Source organism: Pipistrellus hanaki (assembly GCF_964339955.1).
Source record: "Pipistrellus hanaki genome assembly, chromosome: 2".
Classification (NCBI taxonomy): Eukaryota; Metazoa; Chordata; class Mammalia; order Chiroptera; family Vespertilionidae; genus Pipistrellus; species Pipistrellus hanaki.
The window spans coordinates 115,172,177-115,193,890 of NC_140504.1; the positions used below are offsets into that span (position 1 = coordinate 115,172,177).

The window sequence follows — 21,714 nt, forward strand, 5'->3', positions numbered from 1 at the left end:
ACTGGGGTTATGTTTGGTTGTGAGTTACATAAAGAGCAGCATAATTTAGGGTTAAATTGGCTATAAGAAGACTGCGAATGCTGCTTAACTTGGAAATGACCAGATGTCAGCTACTGGGGTGATTTAAGGGTTGGGATCAAAGTCCAGAGCTAAGAATCAGAGGCTGTCTAAGAACAGGAGGGTGAATTGAATGTGTCTAGGGAAGTCAAGGGAACAGTTTCTGCCTAAGTCTGAGAGCCTCTGTCCTTAGACAGGGAACATTTCTGAGTAGTGACCATTCCAGATATAAGAAATGGAAATTGTTATTCTGTGTTTAGAAATATCATAAGGCAGAGAACTACATGGAGATGGGACTCAGGTACAGAGTTGGGTATCATGGATCTTGTGGGGAGATCTTACCACACATACATTGAAAGGTGACTCTTGGAGGCCTATTTTGTGTTGGGGTTTAGATAATTTGTTTTATATATTGTTTAAGGTTTATGACCCAGGCTTAAACCAAAACAGAAGGATTTACATTGGACAAATGGAAAGAATAACTTCCTCACCATAAGAACTGTGAGGGACTTTTTTATTGGGTTACCTTCTCCAGGGTGATATATCTTAATATTTTTAGAATATAGACTTGTAGATAAGGTCAATGACTCTTCAGTTAAGTTGCCCCAACTCATCTATTTAGTACAGAAAGAACTTGTGATGCCAATGATGTGTTATTTCTCAGGGAATTTATAATAGGACCATGTATAACATGTAACTATCTGCTTTGGGAATAGTGGTATAAGTGATTCTTATTTGAACTATAGTGTCTTAAATACCATTTTAAAATCTAGTTGTTAAATATTGATTCTATCATGTATCAGTATAGTATTTATCAAAAATTCATTCATAATGATACAACTGACATTGGTTTATTGCTACAAGGCTGTATTAACATTTGAAATGACCAACCTAGAATACCACTGAAGATCTACTGGTAGTTTTCTTCTTATGAATTGTGGAAATTCCAACTTTTAAATTATATATGAGGGTTATAGGAGCTTATTTGTGTTGTCCATTTGTATTAGTTAGGATTCTTCAGAAACAGAACAAGTAAATTGTGAGTGTGTGTGTGTGTGTTCACATATATATATGATTTATATAAAGAAATTTATTGTAAGGAAGTGGCTCACGTGATTATGAAAGCTAAGCGGTCTAGACCAAGGAGAGCTGAACCAATGGTATAGTTTCAGTCTGAGTCCAAAGGCCTAGAAGCAGGAGAGCCAGTGTGGACTTCCAGTAGGAATCCAAGTCCGAGCAGAAGACTGATGTCAGCTTGAGGGAAATAAAATATAAAAACAAATATAAAAATAAATATAAAATGTAATGTAATGTATAAAAGAAAGCATAAAATAACAAATAGAATGCATAGGAAAAATTCTTCTTAGCCTTTTATTCTGTTCAGGCCTTCAAAAGGTTGAGAGAGGCCCACTCAGATTGGGGCGTTCAATCAAATGTTAATCTTATCCAGGACCTCTCACAGACACACTCAGAAGTAATGTTTAACCAAGTGTCTGGCCACCCTATGGCCCAGTCAGGCAGACACATAAAATTAACCATTACCCTGTTCATGAGCAGCCAGACTTTGTAGGGGAACACTGAGAGTCCCTCTTCAATTCTAATAACTCCATAATTTTGTTCAACGGATGCCACATTTTAGAAATTCCTAGTGAACCATTTAGTCAATTGCTAGGAAATAACCTTTATTTGGACATAAAAGTGTTAAAGTAGGAATTATGTATTTCTTGCCCTACAGGATTGAACAACAGATTTGAACTTTTGGTTGATGGCTCTTGAGTCTTATCTGTGGGCCTTGGCATCATATGTGGAACATGTTTTTGGTAGCTGCTTATTCTGGTAATAACACCATCTTTGTTGAGAAGGGAGTGAAACCCTGGCTCTGAATTTCACTCTCTGAGGACCTTAGAGAAATCATTTGACCACTTTGACCCTCAATTTCCTTAATTAAAACAAGGAAAACTCGTGAGTTGTGGTTAAAGAACCTAGCATGATGCCTTGTGAGTGGAGATGCTCAGCAAAGGTTAGCTCTCTTACCCATATCCTTATATTTATCTAGAAAATAGGTGTCTGTCCTAAATTCTTGTGTGGTATAGATCTACCTGTGTATCATCAATATGAATCAGATATCTTGTGGGTTTTACTTTTTAGGTCGGTACTACTATTTTTTTTTTTTTTAAAGCCACTTCTGTCTCTTCTGTTGATTAGTACATCTATCATCTTCCTTTAGAGTACATGATAGCATTTAGATGGGTCTCAGTCCTGTTACATTTCATCCACTGGCACCATGAATGAGCTGTTCAAGTACCTGAAGAAAAAAAATACAATCCCTTTCTCTCTGTTTTATCTGTCTTCATTGCTCAGGAAGAGGATGACAAGAGATCGCAGTTTTAAAGTTGACAGAGAATGGATGAAGTTTTCTCCTTTAAATGGTGGTTGTCATGAGAACCTGTTCACACCAGGACAGGGTATTTTTTGTTGTTGCCGTTGTTGCTTTTTTCCTAAACTCATCCAGATGTTGAATCTTTCATGTAGTTTGTGCACAGTTTCATGTAACTTCCTTGCTTTGATGGATGGAAGTTTCTGAGGTTTTCTCTGTATAGGCTAGATGTTGGCAGGATATTAGTCTATTTCCTTCTTCCATTAGTACCCCTAGGAGAACCCCAGTAGAAGAAAAGTGCTAAAAAATATACATGTTATAATATGTTAGAGTTGAAAAAGCAGGGAAATCAACTGACCAAATTTTGGGGATCCACAGATCTTTGGGGCATGGGAGGAGGCAGAAAGCACTGATACTCTACGGGCTTTGCAGCTGAATGCAGCTGGGCCTGCCAGGAAAACAGCCCTGAGGAGTCCCATGGGTAGCAACTAGCTATTCTGAGTATATTCCTTAACCTGGCTTCTTGAGAACATAGGTTTTTGTCATTAAGCAAGGAACTTGGTAGCCTCTTTGAGATATTCATCTTGAAAGTTTCTGTCCTGGAGGCTTCATTTGGAAAGACCATGCTGTCCAACAGGATCTGTTCCAGTTTGCAAATGAAGATCTAGTGCAGGGTGGGGAAGAGTTGCGGGGGTGAGGCGAGGGGGATTTGGGAAGGGTAGGGAGTGGTTCCCTGGGAAAGCTTCTGAAACCTTTGGAATTTGTCCTTTTCAAAGTGAGGCTTTTCTGTGCACCCTTGCCAGCCTGGCAGAAGTTGCCTTTCTGCCACCAATGTTTTTTTTTTTTTTTTTTTTTTTGTAATATCTTTCCCCATAGAACATTGACTGTTTCAAATCTTCCCGTTATTTCAGTGGCACAAAGCTTCTTGTGAGGAGAGGAAATAAGACAAACAGCAGGGGACAATAAAGACTGCTTTTGCAGTGCAGAGCTTTGATGCATTCCCTTCCCGTGCTAATCTCTGTAACCTGATTAATTGGCAGGTGCTGTGTTACAAAAATCCAGGGAATGACAAAACTGACTCAATATCAATTAGCTAAAACAGGAATGGACATCCCACAGAGACCTGAGGACAGAGTTGTATTTAACTGGGCCCTTTCAAACACAAGTCTTCTCAAATGATGAACAGTAGAAGATCTCACTTAGGGCCCGTTGTTTAAAGAAATTAAAAGCTGTGCAAATTAGCAGCTGAAATCCACTTGCTATCTCTTTAATATGTCTATTCATCTGCTAAGACATCTGATTCTTCCTCCAAAGTGATTTGAATACTTAATATTTGCCGAAATGCTTTAGTTGGATTTTAATAATGTAATTGAATTTGCTTGCTTGGGGATTTCTGTGGTAAGATATGTGAACGTGCTTATTTTTATAAGTGATTTTTACTTATTTCTCATCGGTGAACCAAGAATTAATAAACAGTCGGTCTGAAAATATATGAGGTCTGTATTCTTCAGAGTTACAGGCTTTATCTGTCACTCTCCAAGTGACTGGCTTGTCCCTGAGGCTCAGATGTGATCTGCTTAGTGACAAGTTTTGTTTGAGGTGAATTGGATATAAATTGCCTTTGTGTTTAGATACCATGCGTTCTTAGAAATCTCAAATTAAACAGGATTATCCTATATAATAAAAGGGTATTTTGCAAACAGACCAAACAGCATAACAACCAATCAAAATGTAATATGCTAATGATATGCTAAGGCTGCTCAACTGTTCACTATGACATGCACTGACCACCAGGGGCAGATGATCCGACCAGTAGGTTAGCTTGCTGATGGGGTCTGGCCAATTGGGACTGAGCAAGGTGGGCTGGACATGCCCTGTAGTCCTCCCGCCGTCCCTCCCTGGCCTAATCATGCACTGGTGGGGACCCTCAGCCTGGCCTGTGCCCTCTTGCAATCCTGAACTCCTTGGGGGATCTCAGAGATCTGGTTTCAGTTTGATCCCACAGGCCACTCCCCTTGGGAGGGTGCGAGAGGCAGGGCTCATGGCTGGCAAACACTGCTGTGGCAGTGCGAGCCTCTCCTAATTGGGACTGATTGGGCATGAGCCCACGGCAGGCACAGTGGGCCCAGGATGAGCGGGAGTGGCAGGTAGGAGCTGCAGGTGGCGATGGACTGTGGGTTTTGGCCCAATCTCTGCAGGCCACCCAGAGTTATCCCACCTGTGCATGAATTTGTGCACTGGGCCTCTAGCTGTAAAATAAGTTCCTAAGTGCTATTCCTTTTGTTTGCAGAAAAAGGAAATCTTTATCTTTGTGGGTAATGTTAGAAGGCTTATCAAAGGATCTTTTTAATTAAAAGAATTTTTTAAATTGATTTCAGAGAGAAGGGAGATGGAGAGAGATGGAAACATCAACGATGAGAGAGAATCATTGATTAGCTGCCTTCTGCACACCCCACACTGGGGGTTGCGCCTGCAACCCAGGCATGTGCCCTGACCGGGAATTGAACTGTTACCTCCTAGCTCTTGGGTCAATGCTCAACCACTGAGCCATGCCATATGGGCCTTACCAAAGGATCTTAAAGAGAAATTTGAAGTTATCCAGGCAGTGAAGGGCTGCTGTGTTCCAGATAGTGGAAGTAACAGATTTGAAGGCATGAATTCCTAGACCATGTATTGTGGACTTGCTGGAGTAGGGGGAAGAGATAGGAACTGAAGTTAGAGAGAGAGGTATAAACTGCTTCATGAAATGCCTTCTAGGTAACCTTATGGAATTTTAGCTTTAGTTTAAAAAGAATGAGAAGTCTAATAATTTTTAAGCATAAGAATGATGCAGTTAGATTGGCATTTTAGAAAAAGGATTTTGCAAAATAGCCCATGGCATGGAGCAGTTGTAGGGAAAGAATGAAGATGGTGAGACTAATTACAAGATTATAATCATCCAAGAAACCAAGGCAAAAAAATGGTGGGATCACAGATATGAAAAGGTGGATTTGACAGTATTAAGGAGGTGGAATCTTCTGGCTTTGGTGGCTGTATGTAGTGAAGGGTAGAAAAGGAAAGCATTTGATTTTGGTTTGCTTTATTGGTACCATTTCCAAGGTTAGGGATCTCAGGAGGAGAAATGCTTTGGGGTAAGGATCATGAGAGTTAGTTGAGTTTGTGATCTGTTTAGCTGGAGGATTTGCAAATGGAGATGACCAGAAGGCAGGTGTGTATATGTTTCTGAACCCTTGCATAGTTGTCAAGGATGGAGATGGAGATTCTGATCCAACAGCATACAGGTGGTTGCAGCTAGTTTAGCTGCTTCCATCTAGGGGAGAGTAAACAGAGTTAGAAGAGGACAAAGCTGAAAATAAGGCCTATGGGATACAAACATTTAGTGACAAGGAAGCAAGGAGGGCGACACTGTGAAGAATGACCAGCTTAACTGTGAAGAGGAGAGAGGGTAGTCTATAGCAGTGTTTTTCAACCTTTTTTGGGCAAAGGCACACTTGTTTCATGAAAAAAATCACGAGGCACACCACCATTAGAAAATGTTAAAAAATTTAACTCTGTGCCTATATTGACTATATATAAAGTAATTCTCTTGAATAGGAATCAAATAAACACAAAGAAAGTATTTTATAATTACTTTATTATGAAATATTAAGTAAACAAAATAGTGAAAAATTATAAAATTCTTGTCTTGTCTGCACCTACGGCACACCAGGCAACTAGTGTGCCGCGGAACAGCGGTTGAAAAATGCTGGTCTATAGCATGAATTGGGATTAGTGGAGATTTTGTTTGTGGATTGCTTAACAGGAAAATTGAATATGTTTATTGAGGAAAAACAGCCAGAAGAGAGATTAAAGGTATAGGGGATATGGGATGATTTCTAAGAATTTTGAGGCGACAAAGTGATGAGATTGGGTGTAATCAAGTCTTTGGGAAAAGGGTTAGTAATGCCTAGAGCCTGACCAGAGAAAGGCATATTGCTCCTCCCTCTCCAGTCCTCCCATTTAAGGTAGGCAGGAAGGTTTGAAGCAAGACTACAAAGACAAATGCATTTATGAATGGGATAGAAGGCTAGAGGTTGGGGGCTCTTCTGATGACTACTCTTTTCTCAGGAAGAAGGCAAAACCAATTTATGTCCTCCCTGGTGAAAGTAGGTGTGACAGACATTTTTAGGAATGAGATAAACGATGAGAGTAGTCTCTGAAGTTAATTGGAGAGAAAAACTAACACTTCCTTCTCTGAGATTTAGTTCTTAACTCAGCACATGCTTAAAGAGGCAGTTCTAAATTAATTAAGTAATTAAAAAGAAATGAGCAAAGCATCTGCTGTGTTCAAGGCACTGTGATGATGTTCCTTACTCTTGAGGTCACACCTGCTATACAGAACCCTTTCCTCTTGCTCCTGAGTTGGTTTAGAAAAACCTGTCTTTTTTCACAGTAAGATTTTGAAATGTTGCTGTTTGGGTATTTATCTCTCTTTAGCATGCTGATCTCAATCAGAGGAGTATATGGTCCCTATATTCAATTTTTTAATAATATTTTTATTTTAGACTAGCTCTCGGATTGCAGAAAAATTAGTACAGGGTAGTACAAAGACAGTACAAAGAGTATTTGTGTACCCTACACTTAGTTTCCCCTAAACTAGTATGTATATTAATTAGTGAACAAATTTTTTTGTATATTTATTTTTGTCGGTATTTCCAAACCTTCTTGCTGTGGCCTTTTCAGTTATCTTTGGCAGTGAGAAGAGAACTTGCCTATTGATAATTCAGAAACATGAGTTGAATAAATAATTTAAACAATCTCTCTTACTGTCTTTGTGATTGTCTTGTCTCTGAGAAATCTGAGAGGAAAATAAGATGCAAAGAAAAATAAATACCAGACTTGAATTTTATCCTGTGAGTATAACCCTGGTGTCAGTTATATGTGTCTTTAAAAAAAGGTGTTATCTAGTAAATACAGTTTGTTAGAAAAAAATCTTTTAAAAACGGATTCATGAGTAATAAATAATGAAAAGAGCAGTATTTGGGTGCTAAGATCATACAGCTTCTCTAGATGGCACTGGTTTTATACTGGCCCATCAGTTTTGAGCTATAAAAGTTCTCTACTGCTGAACATCACGTTAGTGTTCACTAGCACACTCTGTTTTTACTTCCCACCCAGCAGAACACAGAGCGAAGAACCTCTTTTATTTGCTGTAAGAGTCCATTCATAACAAAGTCATTATGAGTGATATAGAATTTGCTGATAATTTTGCAAGTAAGAATGGAGAGCATCAATATCATGTAATCTGCAGTGAAATCATTCTGAAAATTTTAAATGAGCCTATCTCTTCTCTCCAAGTCCCTTTTTTTCTTTTTCTTTTTTAAATCTGGTATGCACTTTTCAGCCCCAGGATATTTCAAAATCCTTCAAAAAGAAACTCTTTAACAACTTATATTCTATGGGCACCTTTAGCTTTTCACTTCTCAGCTCTATTTTTGTGACACACCCCAACTGCCAAGGAATTATTTTTACTTTTTACTCAGACACTAATGTTTAAAAACCATCTAATTAAACTGGTAATCTCTTGAGTCAGATTCTTTCTAATAGAGTTATACAGCTAAATTAAACATTTAAAAATATAATTTTGCAGAAATGTTTTAAGATTGTTAAGTATAGCTTCATTCTAAGACAAAGCTTATTAATGTCAAAATGTTATTTAAGTACTGTTATTGAGGTTTTAAAATTCATCCTTTTCTTCCCCACTCTCTCCCCTCCCTTCTCCTCTGCACTACCTCCTCTTTTTCTCTTCCTCTTACTCCTCTTTCTTTCCCCCTGCTCCTACTACTCCTTCACTCCCACCCCCCTTGTTCTTTATTAAAATGCTGGTGTGCACTATCTGAATCATAGTTATGAACTCATTTCTTTCCTGTACTCATCCTGTCGATTTAAACTATTTTGTTTGGCTGTATCACCCAGCAGTATTTTTCAATTAACATTATCTTTGATTGTCTCTTTAATACTCATGTTTCTTGTATTTGCATTGCATATTGTTCAGAGCAAGTATGCTGTTAAGGGCTACCCCATAAGATTTAGACTTCTGCTCTATTACCTCAGGCAAAGATTGACTTATGAACCTAAAATTAACTGAATTGGTGATATAGTATGGCTAATTGGCTTACGAACTATTGATAGTTAAAATTTCAAATGCTGTTGATGTGACCTTATATTTGTTTTTTTTTATTTAATAAATTTTTATTCTTCAGATTATTATAATTGTTCCTCTTTTTCCCCCCATAGCTCTCCTCCACCAGGTTCTTACCCCACCCTCTGCCCTTACCTCCCCCCACTGTCTTCATCCATAGGTGTACGCTTTTTGTCCAGTCTCTTCCCGCACCCCTCACTCCTTATGCCCTGAGAATTGTCAGTCCACTCTCTTTCTATGTCCTTGATACTATTATATTCACCAGTTAATACTGTTCATTAGATTTTTTATTCCCTTGGTTTTTAGATTCACTTGTTTATAGATATTTATTTGTTGTTCATAATTTTTATAATTTTAGAGTCTGAAAGCCCAATTCACTGGCATTTTCACTAACATTGAGGATAATGTCTCCTGTGAGGAAATGATTATAAGTTAACACAAAAGTAAAATGAGAGATCAGCAAAGATCAGAACAGTATTTTTTAATTCATTAAACACTAGCAGTGTTTTTATTCAAAGTCAGTACTAAATGACTGTTAAATTTATGTTCATTGGCTATAAGACAATGGATTTTATTCCCACATTATGTTTTTTTATACAGATTGACCAGGATACTATTTTTATTTATTTATATTATTCCTTATGCTTATAGTTATTTGCTGGTGTAAAGGATGGAGAAAGTCTGCAGCTCTTTGAACAAAGTTCTCGTTCTGCCCATAAACAAGAGACACATACCATGGAGGCCTTGAAGCTTGTGGAGTTTGACCTTAAGCAAACACTTACGAGGCTTGTGACACATCTTTTTGGAGATGGTAAGTATTCAAATGCCTTTGACTTTGGGGCTTACATATTCAGTAATTACTATCATTCGTAAGTTATTAATATAGCTGTGTCTAGATTTTTTTGGTTTAAGTTGTGGCTTAATTGTTCAGGCCCATAGTGAGGTAGAACTTATGGATTTCCTGGTTCATTCCTGTGAGGAGCAGGAGTATATGAAAATGGAATTAACTAGAAAAAGAAAAAAATGATGATATGCTGTGATAAGAATGAGAATGGATTAAAATCAGGTCATTCATCAATAGTGAAAAAGTGTATAGACTAATATTCTTGTATAACTATATGTTATTAGGTCAGACTTTGATGATGGGGCAATATTATCTTTTTTCTCATTTATTTATTAAACATTCTTTAGTTACAGTTAACATTCAGTATTATATTAATTTTAGGTATGCAGGATAGTGGTTATACTTCTATATAATCTAGAAAGTAATCACCTTGATAAGTCTTAGTACCCACCATACATAATTATTACATACTAGTGACCCAGTGCATAAAATTTGTGCATGGCGGGGGGGGGGGGGGTGTCCCCTCACCCCGCTGCACCCCCTCCAATTGGATATCCCTCTCGCAATCCAGGACCACTGGCTTCCAACCGCTCACCTGATTGCCCCTAACTGCCTCTGCTTGCCTGCCCCATTGCCCCTAACTCCTCTGCCTATCTGCCTGATTGCTCTTAACCTCTCTGCCTGCCTGCCTGATTGCTCCTAACTATCTCTGCCTGCCTGCCTCATCGTCCTAACTGCCCTCCCCTGCCAGCCTGATTTTACCCCTAACTGCTCTCCCCTGCTGGCCTGATCTTGCCCCCAATGACCCTCCCCTGCCTGCCTGATCTTGCCCCCAACTGCTCTCCACTGCTGGCCTGATTGCTCCCAACTGCCCTCCCCTGCTGGCTTGATTTAGCCCCCAACTGCCCTTCATTGCTAGCCCAATTGCCCCTAACTGCCTCTGCCTGCCTGATCACCTCTAACTGCCCTCTCCTGCAGGCCTGATCTCACCCCCAACTGCCCTACTCTGTGAATCAATTTGATTCTGATTGGTCAGTTTCTATACCAGTCAGTGTCAAAAGCTCCACCTCCTAGGCAGCCATTGGCTCCTCACATTTCACCCAGATTTGGTTCTGATTGGTCAGTTTCTATGCTAGCCAGCATCAAAAGCTCTGCCTTTGGCTCCTCACAGTTCACCCAGATTTGATTCTGATTGGTCAATTTCTATGCCAGTCAGCAGCAAAATCTCCATCTTCTAGGCAGCCTTTGGCTCCTCACAGTTGACCACATTTGGTTCTAATTGGTCAGTTTCTATGCCAGTCATTGTCATTTATTTATTAAACATTCTTTAGTTACAGTTAACATTCAGTATTATATTAAAACTCCACCTCCTAAGCAGCCATTGGCTTCTCACACTTCACCCAGATTAGATTTTGGTTGGCTGGTTTCTATGTCAGTCAGCATCTCCGGGCCTATCAACGAGGCCTGACCAGAAAGGTGATGCTGATCAGTAGCCCTGGTGGAGGCCTGGAGAGAAATGGAGTTGCGGCTGCTGGCCAGACTAGGAGAGAAAGAGAGAGCCAAGTGCTGATCAGAAGCTGCCACAGAGGCAATGGATCAGACCCTGCTTCTCTCTTCAGGTCTCTATCCAGGTCTGATTCAAAGCACCCTCAGCAGGCAGTGCTGGGTCACCATGCCTGCAGCCACAGCAGTCAGTGGTTGGTCGCTACAGCAACCCAGCACTGACTGCAAGACTGACTTCCAGTTGGTTGAGCCTCGGGTCATGACAGACCCAGGGTTTTTATATATTAAGACCAGAGGCCTGGTGCACGAAATTTGTGCATGGGGTAGGGAAGTGTCCCTCAGCCCAACCTGCACCTTTCCCAATCTGGGACACTTCAAGGGTTGTTAAACTGCCCATTTAGATCCGATCCCACCAGGATCGGGTCTAAATGGGCAGTCAGACATCCCTCTCACAATCCAGGACTGCTGGCTCCCAACTGCTCGCCTGCCTGCCTTCCTGATTGCCCCTAACCACTTCTGCCTGCCAGCATGATCACCCCCTAACCACTCCCAGGCCAGCCTGATTAATGTCTAACTTCTCCCCTGCCAGCCTTTTTGCCCCCAACTTCCCTCTTCTGCCGGCCTGGCCACCCTTAACTACCCTCTCCTGCAGCGTTGATCGCCTCCAACTGCCCTCCCTTGTAGACCTGGTCCTTCGCAACTGCCCACCCTTGCAGGCCTGGTGCCTCCCAACTGCCCTTCCCTGCTGGCCATCTTGTGATAGCCATCTTGTGTCCACATGGGGGCAGGATCTTTGACCATATGGGAACAACTATTGTGTGTTAGAGTGATGGTCATTCTGCATATTACTCTTCTATTAGATAGGATAGAGTTCTGGTGCATGGGTGGGGGCCAGCTGGTTTGCCCTGAAGTGTGTCCCAGATCAGGGTGGGGGTTCCCTTGGGGTGTGGGGTCGCCTGGGCGAGGGGCCTGTGATGGTTTGCAGACCAGCCATGCCCCCTGGCTACCGAAGTGGAGGCCCTGGTATCTGGAATTTATTTACCTTCTACAGTTGAAACTTTGTAGTCTGGAGTGGAGGCAAGGCCGCTGCTGCTCTGTGGCCATTAGCCATTTCTGTTGGGTTCATGTATCTTCTGTAATTGAAAGTTTGTAGCCTTGAGTGGAGGCCTAGGCCGGCCAGGGTGTGTGGAAAGCTTGGCTTCTGTTGCTGGGGAAAACTCAAGCCTCTCTCAACTGCTCTCTGTGGCTGCAGCCATCTTGGCTGGGATTAATTTGCATACTCGTTCTGTTTGGCTGGTGGGCATGGCTTGAGTGAAGTGATGGTTAATTTGCATATTACTCTTTTATAAGGTAGGATTATTGACTACATTTCCTATGCTGTACCCTACATTTCCATGACTATGATTTGTACTTCTTAATTCCTTCACCTTTTTTCACCCAGTCCCCCAAACCTCCTCTCCTCAGGCTACCATCAGTGTTGAAGTAAAGTTGTTTAAATAAAATTGAAATAAAAATGTTTCATTTTTTTGTTTATTCTGTTCTTTAGATTTCACTTATAACTAACATCATATAGTATTTGTCTTTTTTGATTGACATATTTCACTTAGCGTAATACCTTCTAGATCCATCCATGCGAGGAAAGATTCTCAACCCAGATTCCTAACCATTCTTAGCCACTGTTCTTAACTAGTGGAAATTTTTACATATTTATTTGTTGATCACTACTGTAATAGCAAAAATATGAGGAGTGAATTTCATAGCAGATAATTAGTATTTTTAAGAGCTGGACTTAGTTTTATTTAATTACTTGCTCTTGATTATTTCCTCTAAGAATGTTTTTTAAAATATATTTTTTCTTAATTTCGGAGAAGAAGGGAGGGAAGGAGGGAGGAAGGGAGAGAGAGAAAGAGAGAGAGAGAGAGGGGGAACACCAATGATGAGAGAGAATAATTGACTGGCTGCCTCCTACATGTTTACTACTGGGGATTGAGCCCATAACCCTGGCATGTCCCCTGACCTGGAATCGAACTGTGACCTCTGTTTATAGGGTGATGCTCAACCACTGAGCCATACTGGCCAGGCTCTAAGAAAATATTTGTTTGTAATGTACCCCCCTCCAATTATTTCTGGCTCCCTTGAAATAATATTTTGCTTGTTTTTAGAAAGCTATAAAGAGTAAGTTATGAGATTTTTCTTAATTGTGACTTAACAATTTAAAAATGTTTAGAAGACAGAAGCTAAGCAAGCTCTTATTCTTGTGAGATTTTTATAAGAACAGCTTATGAGGTATAAATGACAAAAATATATATTTAAAGTTTATAGTCTGCTAAATGTGACATACAATAAATTGAATGTATTAACACAATTTAATTAGTTTTGACATAGGCATGCACTTGTGAAACCACCAATAGAATTAAAATAATAAACATTTCATCACCCCCAAAAGTTTCTTCTTACCCCATGCCCTTCCCTTCATCTCCTCACCCAGACAGCTAGAGAACTATTTTCTGTCACTATTGATTATTTTGTATCTTTTATATATATGTGTGTGTGTGTGTGTGTGTGTGTGTGTGTATATATATATATATATATATATATATATATATATATATATATATAAATTCTGTAATGGGTACACTTTTCGGGGGGGAGAGGGTGGTTTATTTTAGCATAATTATTTGGAGACCATCCATATTGCAGCGTATGTCAGTGGCTCATTCCTTTTTATTGCTAAGCATTCCATTCCATAATTTGTTTATTCATCCACCCATTGATAAACATTTATGTTATCTTGAGTATTTTGCTATTGCAAGTAAATCTTCTTTGTATGGACTTACGTTTTCATTTCTCTTCAGTAAATATCTAGCAGTTGAATTGATAGATCATAGGGTAGGTGTATTTTAATTTTCTGTGATGCCACTTAATTGTTTTCTGAAGTGGTTGTGCAATGTTACATTTCTTCTACTTATGTATGAAGGTTTCAATTGCTTTACTTCTTTAACAACACTTGACACAGTCATTTTAAATTTAACCATTTTAGTGGGAGTATAGTGATATGTCAAGTAAGTATTCAGCATATTTAAACAACTCCAAATAAACAAGTGAAAGTCAACTTAAGAGAGACATGAGTGAACATGAATATGACAAATGATGTAGCTAAAGGACTAATGAATATCTAAAAAGATGCTCACCCTTATTTGTAATCAGGGGAATGCAAATGAAATCTACTATTAGCTATCCTTTGCCATTTTTCATATATAGAAATATCTTTTAAAATGTAACATTTGTAAATATTGACAAAGATATAGAAAAACTGATGTAGTACAAAGTCCTGGTCCTGTGTCTCAGCTACCAACCGCAGCTGGAACTCAGGTACTCACTCTTGATTCACCTGTTTTTTCACACCTTCAGGTTCCCCTACTTACCTGTGAACTGAAATGTGTATTTAAAAGAATTCTAATTATAATTTATTAAGTTCTGGTGCCCTTGCTAAGGTTTTAGCAAGACTTGTTAGAATATCTAGATGTTTATATTCTCAAATGCATAGTTCATGTAATATTTAAGAAATCACTAACTAACCCTATGTGTTTTTAATATCGGGTCTAGTAATAATTAATGCCGTTTTTCAACATTCGTTTAAAATCTTGCTTGGCGTTGACTTGTATTGACATAACCTTCAAACACGTGGTATCTACAGAACGTGTGAAGTGCAATTAACAAGTTTTGCTTGAAAAAGTTTGTGTTTGGTTTGGTTTTTGTTGCAAAACTAGGGCTAAGAAGATGGCGGATGAAGAGCATATTCGGCACTGCATGCTTTACGAGTTCCAGTTAGGAAGAAAAGCAAGTGAGGCTGCAAAAAACATCTGTAGTGCTCTTGGTCAAGATGCAGTTAGCGCCAGAAAATGCCAGCGTTGGTTTGAGAAATTTCGTGAGGGAAATTTTTCGTTAGATGACAAGAGTGGTCGAGGCCGTGTGTCCAATTTTGATCAAGAAGCTCTTCATGCTCTTTTGGTGCAAAATCCTCAAATTACCCAACAAGAGCTTGCGACAACTTTAAATTGTTTACAGAAAACAATTTCCAATCAATTGCGTGCACTTGGCAAAGTCCAAAAGTTTGGAAAATGGGTTCCTCATGAGTTGACCGACAACAACCGTAATCAAAGAGTCACAATTTGCAGTTCGCTCCTCTCTCGTCAAAACCGTTTGCCGTTTTTAGAGCACATTGTTACCGGAGATGAAGAATGGGTGCTGTATGTTAATTTGAAAAGGTGGCCTCAATGGTTGGACAAAAATGAGGCTCCGCAGCCCATGCCAAAACCTGACTTGCATGCGAAAAAAGTGATGTTGTGTGTTTGGTGGAATTTTAAAGGAATTCTTCATTATGAACTTTTACCATCTAACCAAACCATTACAAGTGCAGTGTATAGTGCCCAATTGGAAAGGTTAGCCCAAGCTTTAAGAGAAAAAGAACCCGCGCTGATTAATCGGAAGGGCGTAATTCTTCACCACGATAACGCATGACCGCATACTGCAAGAATCACTGCTGAAAAACTGCACCAATTGGAATGGGAAGTTCTCCCTCAACCTGCATATTCTCCTGATATTGCCCCTTCCAATTACCATTTGTTTCGTTCTTTGCAAAACTTTCTTCTTGGAAAAAAATTTAATAATGAAAAATGCCCCAAAAATGCATTGACCGAATTTTTTGCATCAAAATCACAAGAATTTTACAACAGAGGGATTAAAATGCTTCCTGAGCGTTGGGCACAAGTAGTAGAAAACAACGGCAACTATACTGTTGATTAAATTTTGTTGTATTGTTTAAATAAATTCGATTTAAAAAAGTATTAGAAAATGACATTAATTATTACTAGACCTAATATATACACATTTTTAAAAAGTATATCAGCTGCATGCTAGTGGGTGTTTTTTTCTAGGAGATGGAGGAATGGTATTAGGAAAGAAGTACAAACCAGGCTTCAAGTGTGTTCATAGAATTTTATTAAAATAAAAAAAGGTAAATTAAATATGAAAAATGTTATGATTGATGAAACTGAATAGTGGGTGCATGGATATTTGCAGTTTTCTATTTATGTCTCTTGGTTTGAAATGTTTCATATTCAAATGTTATAATGTAATGGTGAAATAGATTTCAGATAGATATTACTGATGTGAAAATTTTATTATAGCCAGTTTCTCTTTACTTTCATGATAAAAGGAAAGAATTATATTTTTAGTAGTAGTATCATCTAGTTAACATTGGAGTGCAGGGAGATAGATTATACTAGTACTGTTCAGGTCATTTTTGAAGCAGGTTTTGATAGAAAGTATTTCTATATTTTAGGGGAGAAAGTGTTTAATTTAATATCTTGTAGCTTTATGGAGAGATTCAGGCTTATTTAAATGTTTTCATTGTCAATTTATGGAGAGATTTGTTAGAGCTCTCCTTATTTGTGTCTTGCTATGCACATTTCTGTCATAAATGATTTGCTGTTTGTAAGGCTTAGAAACTACCTCAGAGTTAGATAGACAGGTAGCTTCCTTCACTAATAACTAGTATTTTGGTTTCTTTATTTCTTTGTTATTTTTCACAGCCTCACTCCTCCTCATCCCCCACTGCCATCACCTCCCACCACACCTCCATTTAGCACCATCACCTCCTTCACCTGGCCAATTCTGACTTATCTTTTAGTGTCAGCTCAGAGGTCCTTTCCTGGAGTTCATGCTGAGTACTGGAGTAGATGCCTTTTTGGGATCATCTGAGCTCTCTTTTGGGGTAGGCTTTTACTTTTCTGAGCAGGAATCACCACTGGATTTCCACTACGTTGAAGGCATCACAATATTGAATACGTTTCAAGGAGCCCTGATCCTCAAATGCTATATCAGGGAAATAGTGTGTTGTAGGAGCACACAACAGAGGGGCCTCCTCCAGTGTGCTCCAGAGCTGACACTAGTCATTGAGAACAAGCCTGAAGCTGTAGATCCTGGTGGAATGAGGAAAGGAAGCGGAGAAAGGCCAGAAAATGGTTAAAAGCTAAATCTCACGACCACTGAAAAACAGTAGTGTGGAAATAGAAAAATTAAAGTTCTCCTTCATCCATTTACTCTGAAATCTTTAACAGGTCATTTAGTGATTTAGACATCAGTTTTCTAACTTTCTAAGATGCCTTTTACAAAGAAAATATTAAATGTGTTAATATGAAACAAAGGAAGGGAAAGAAAATTATGACAAGGCAATCAAAGCAGCAAGCATATGAAGGAATAGTAATACAGTCAAAGACAGTATTTATGGCTGATTTCTCTTAATTTTGTGTAATGAAATGTACCTTTATTTCAGATTATGGCATAGCTGTCCAGTTGGTATTGATGGGTGGCCCTTACATTCTCTCTGAGCACCAGCAATTATATTAGATATGTATATAATATGCTAGGCCCAGTAAAGATTATAAAACATTACCAGGGGCTTGGAGGATATATGTTTCTCTGAATATGGTCCTGAACTTTTCTGTGTTACTATTTTTAATATTTGAATTTGAATAGCTTTCAAAACTGTGCATTGAGATGACAGTTTCCAGATAGCAGTTTTCCTTATAAAAAACTATTTCTATGGTATATGATTTTTCATGCCCATGGTTAAGAATTAACAATCTTAACTTGAAATGGCAATGAAGTTATGGTGTCCCTACTTCATATGTTTACTTTATTTTTTAAATACTAGACTTTTAGGTTTCATATTTCATTACAGATCAGAGTTGCTATTTTATAAACTTCAAATTTCCCTTTTTGTGTGGAATGGCATTAAAGTAAAAAATCTCATGTTTGGAGAATAGAGATATGTTGTTCATATACACTAAAGTCTACCTGTTAAGAAAGCCTTTTATTTATTCTTTCTAGCGATGAGATCATTTTGAACCCCATACACACTGTAGCCAAACACCCTGGAAATCCTTAAAGATGCATTAGCTGCACATCTTCGTCTAGCCCCTGTGCATTCTTTGCTGAGTATATTTCTGATGGAGCAGTTGTTGGCAAGGGTGGGTGAGCTTGTCCCATGTATATGCATGTTTGTAACACCTGCTAAGATGCTTCTCAGAGCAGATACTAAGAAGGTGGGAAGGCAACTGAGGTTCATTTTATAAACTACCAGAGGCCTGGTGCATAAATTCATGCATCAGTGGGGTCCCTTAGCCTGGCCTGCGATATTGGGCCGAAACTGGCTCTCTGACATCTCCTGAGGGGTCCCGGATTGCGAGAGAGTACAGGCCAGGTTGAGGGACCCCACCGATGCACTATCAGGGCTCAGGAGAGATGCAGGAAGTTGGCCAGCTTGGGAGGGACCGTGGCAGGGCTCCAGGGCATGTCCGGCCTGTCTCGCCCAGTCCTGATTGGCTGGACCCCAGCAGCAAGCTAACCTACTGGTCAGAGCATTTACCTTCTGGGTATCAGTGCACGACATAGCAACTGGTTGACCAGTCTAATGTCTGCCCCCTGGTTGTCAGTGTACGTCATAGCAAGTGGTTGAGTGGCCTTAGCATATCATTAGCATATTACACTTTGATTGGTTGAATGGACGAACTGACACTTAGCATATTAGACTTATTATATAGGATAAGGGTGATGGGAATATATTACAGAAAATATGTGCTGTGCGCTCTCATAATGTTTGTTCACACTGAACATTAGCTCCCTCTAGATGCTTGGGCTGTGTCTTCTGTGCTCTGAAGAGAAGCACCTTGTTCTTACAGAAGGCATTTCAGTGTGTCGTTTCAGTGTTTTATATTGGTGGTGGGGGAGTGATGGTTTTTGAAAAATGTCTTGGTGGAATTGTCTAGGCACAAATATTGCCCATGCCATTTAGATGAATAATAATAATGATAATGATGACAATAATAGGGCTAATAACAGCGCCAAACACTGTGCTAAACACTCTTATAAGCATTTTTGTTGTTGTTTTGGCCTGTGCCTATGATGTAGGTATTGTTTAATCTCCATTTGTAAATGAAGGAAACTAGACACAGTGAAGCACAGTGCCAGTAAAGATCACACAGCTTGGAAGTATTTCAGACAGTTTTAGTCTGGGCGGTCTGACTTCCGAGCCCAAGTTAGAGGTTAGCTCTTTTGAAAGGATTTAAAGAAACAATTTAAATAGTACTTCCGAGGCTGTGAAGCCTATAAATGCTATGATGTTAAGAAATTGGACCTCTTCCTTGGTGGTATTGCTTTCTGACTCTCCCCTTTCTTTGACTCCTTATCACTTGTTTGCGGTAAAGTCCTATTTGTTACATCATATTCAGTTACATTTTGGGTACCAAAGATCATTTAAAAGCTCAAATCCAATCTTTCTTTAATTAGTTAATGAATAGGAATTGCCTCAGCAGGCTTCAAATTTATTCAGCAAGTCTTTTTATATTTACTTTTATAAGTTTGTCTCAGCTTTTCACTTTAAAAAATTATGAATGCTGTATTTCTTTGTTCTTGGAAAGCAAAATTAAAAATTGGAACACATTATTTCCTTGTGGCAGTTTGTTGTTATTATAGCTGTTTCAGGTTTGTTTGTTTTTTTGTTTTTACTCTCAAAGCAGTTTAATATTTTCTGTTAACATTTCAATTGCATCAGCATCCTAAGGCTGTTACAAGAGAAGTTATCAGTTTAGAATTAGAAATAAAACAACCTTTATGCTCGCGGAATCTTCTGTTATTTCTAACATTTCTAAATTGTTTCTCCTATATGTTATACCAGGGGTCTTCAAACTATGGCCCCCGGGCCACATGCGGCCCGCAGAGGAGTCTGATCCGGCCCGCCAGGTTTTTTGGGCAGTGAGCGCAGCCGAGGTGTTACAGTAGGAATTAGTAGTTCATATAGTCCGGCCCTCCAGCTCTCTGAGGGACCGTGATCTGGCTCCCACTTTAAAAAGTTTGAGGACCCCTGTGTTATACCATACTAGAGGCCCGATGCACTAAATTCATGCACTTGTGAGGAGTCCCCAGCCCAGCCTGTGTCCTCTCTTAGTCCGGAACCCCTTAGGGGATGTCCCACTGCTGTCTTAGGCCTGATACCCCTGAGGGGTATCTAAGCCGGCAGTCAGATATCCCTCTTGCAATCTGGGATCCCTTGCTCCTTACGGCCTGCCTGCTCCATTCAGCTTGCTGCTCCTTAGTGCTGCTGTGGAGGTGGGAGAGGCTTTTGCCACTGCCACTGTGCTCGCCAGCCAGGAACCCAGCTTCTGGCTGAGTGGCCACTCCCTCCTGTGAGAGTGCACTAACCATCAGGGAGCAGCTCCTCCATTGAGTGTCTACCCTCTGGTGGTCAGTTCACATCATAGTGAGAGGTTGTTCTGGTCATTCCACTATAAAGGTTGCTTAGGCTTTTATTAGATAAACTAGAGGCCTGGTGCACTAAAATCATGCACTTGGGGGTGATCCCTCAGCTCAGCTTGTGCCCTCTCGCGTCTGGGAGCTCTCAGGGGATGTCTGACTAATGGCTAAGGCCCATTCATCAGGGGCCTAAGATGGCAGTAAAACATCCTTAGCGCTGAGGCAGAAGTGGGAGAGGTTTCTGCAATATCTGCTGTGCTCACCAGCCATGAGTCTGGTTTCTGGCCGAGTGGTGCTCCCCCTGTGGGAGTGCACTGACCACCAGGGGACAGCTCCTGCCTTGAGCATCTGCCCCCTAGTGGCCAGTGTGTGTCATAGTGACTGGTCATTCTGCCATTGGGTCGATTTGCATCTTAACCTTTTATTATATAGGACTTGGCATATCATTTCTTTCACAGCATCTAAGGTAGGGGTTTAGGATTCCTGGCACTTAGATTAGCTTTATACAACCCTTCTTTGGCACAGTCTCATTACTAATCATTGCAATTCCCTTTTATAGAGCATTTGCCTCAAACAGATGAATACCGACTTTTTTTTGTTTCAAAAGTCATCTTATACGCCGGAAAATACGGTATTTTGAAGGAGAAATGGATTGTGATCATCTGCTGTTGGCTAGTGTGTCACCATGAGCAAGTTGTGTCTCTTTACATTTGTTTAAAAGCAATAAAAAGCTTGTGGTCCGAAACCTGTTTGGCTCAGTGGATAGAGTGTCGGCCTGCGGACTGAAAGGTCCCAGGTTCGATTCCGGTCAAGGGCATGTACCTTGGTTGCGGGCACATCCCTAGTAGGGGGTGTGCAAGAGGCAGCTGATCAATGTTTCTCTCTCATGTTTCTAACTCTCTATCCTTCTCTCTTCCTTTCTATAAAAAATCAATAAAAATATATTAAAAAAAAAAAGCTTGTGGTGATTATTGACATGCATCTCCCAGTGTCCCCTCCAAGGATGGGGATGCAGCCTGCTAATGGGAGTGCAGGTGGCCTCCAACTGTCTGCTCCTTTGGGAATTGCCTCAGCTTTGGGCAGCCTTCTTGTGAAAGGGCATGACCTTTCTAGGGCTACCCAGATCCAAGGGCTGGTTGTGGCAGGAATATAAAGGCCCAGCATATTGGCCTAACACTCCACTGCCCCATCTTTGGGCAATTCTGATGGACGGTTTCAACACCTTAGCTCTTAAAGTTTTTGGGGCCTGATTGCAGTTCATGGTCTTCTCCTCTACCCCAACCTGCTGCCACCCTCTTTCTTCCATTGGCCTGGATTCCCCAAAATAACCCTGCCTGTCAACCCAACCTCCACCGGGACCTATGTGTGGTTTCATTCAACCAAAACATTTCTGGCTCTGTACTGTGAATGTTGTTCTTCCATATCATTTTATATTTT

General features: G+C 40.0%; 1 protein-coding gene across 1 annotated transcript in view; it reads left to right on the plus strand.

The window, feature by feature from the left end:
* Window positions 1-21,714, plus strand: part of FARS2 (phenylalanyl-tRNA synthetase 2, mitochondrial) — a 481,250-nt gene that overhangs the window by 95,781 nt on the left and 363,755 nt on the right. The window contains exon 3 of the mRNA XM_084873142.1: window positions 9,267-9,426. Coding sequence (XP_084729268.1) covers window positions 9,267-9,426 — 160 coding nt within the window. The remainder of the gene's footprint in view (window positions 1-9,266; window positions 9,427-21,714) is intronic.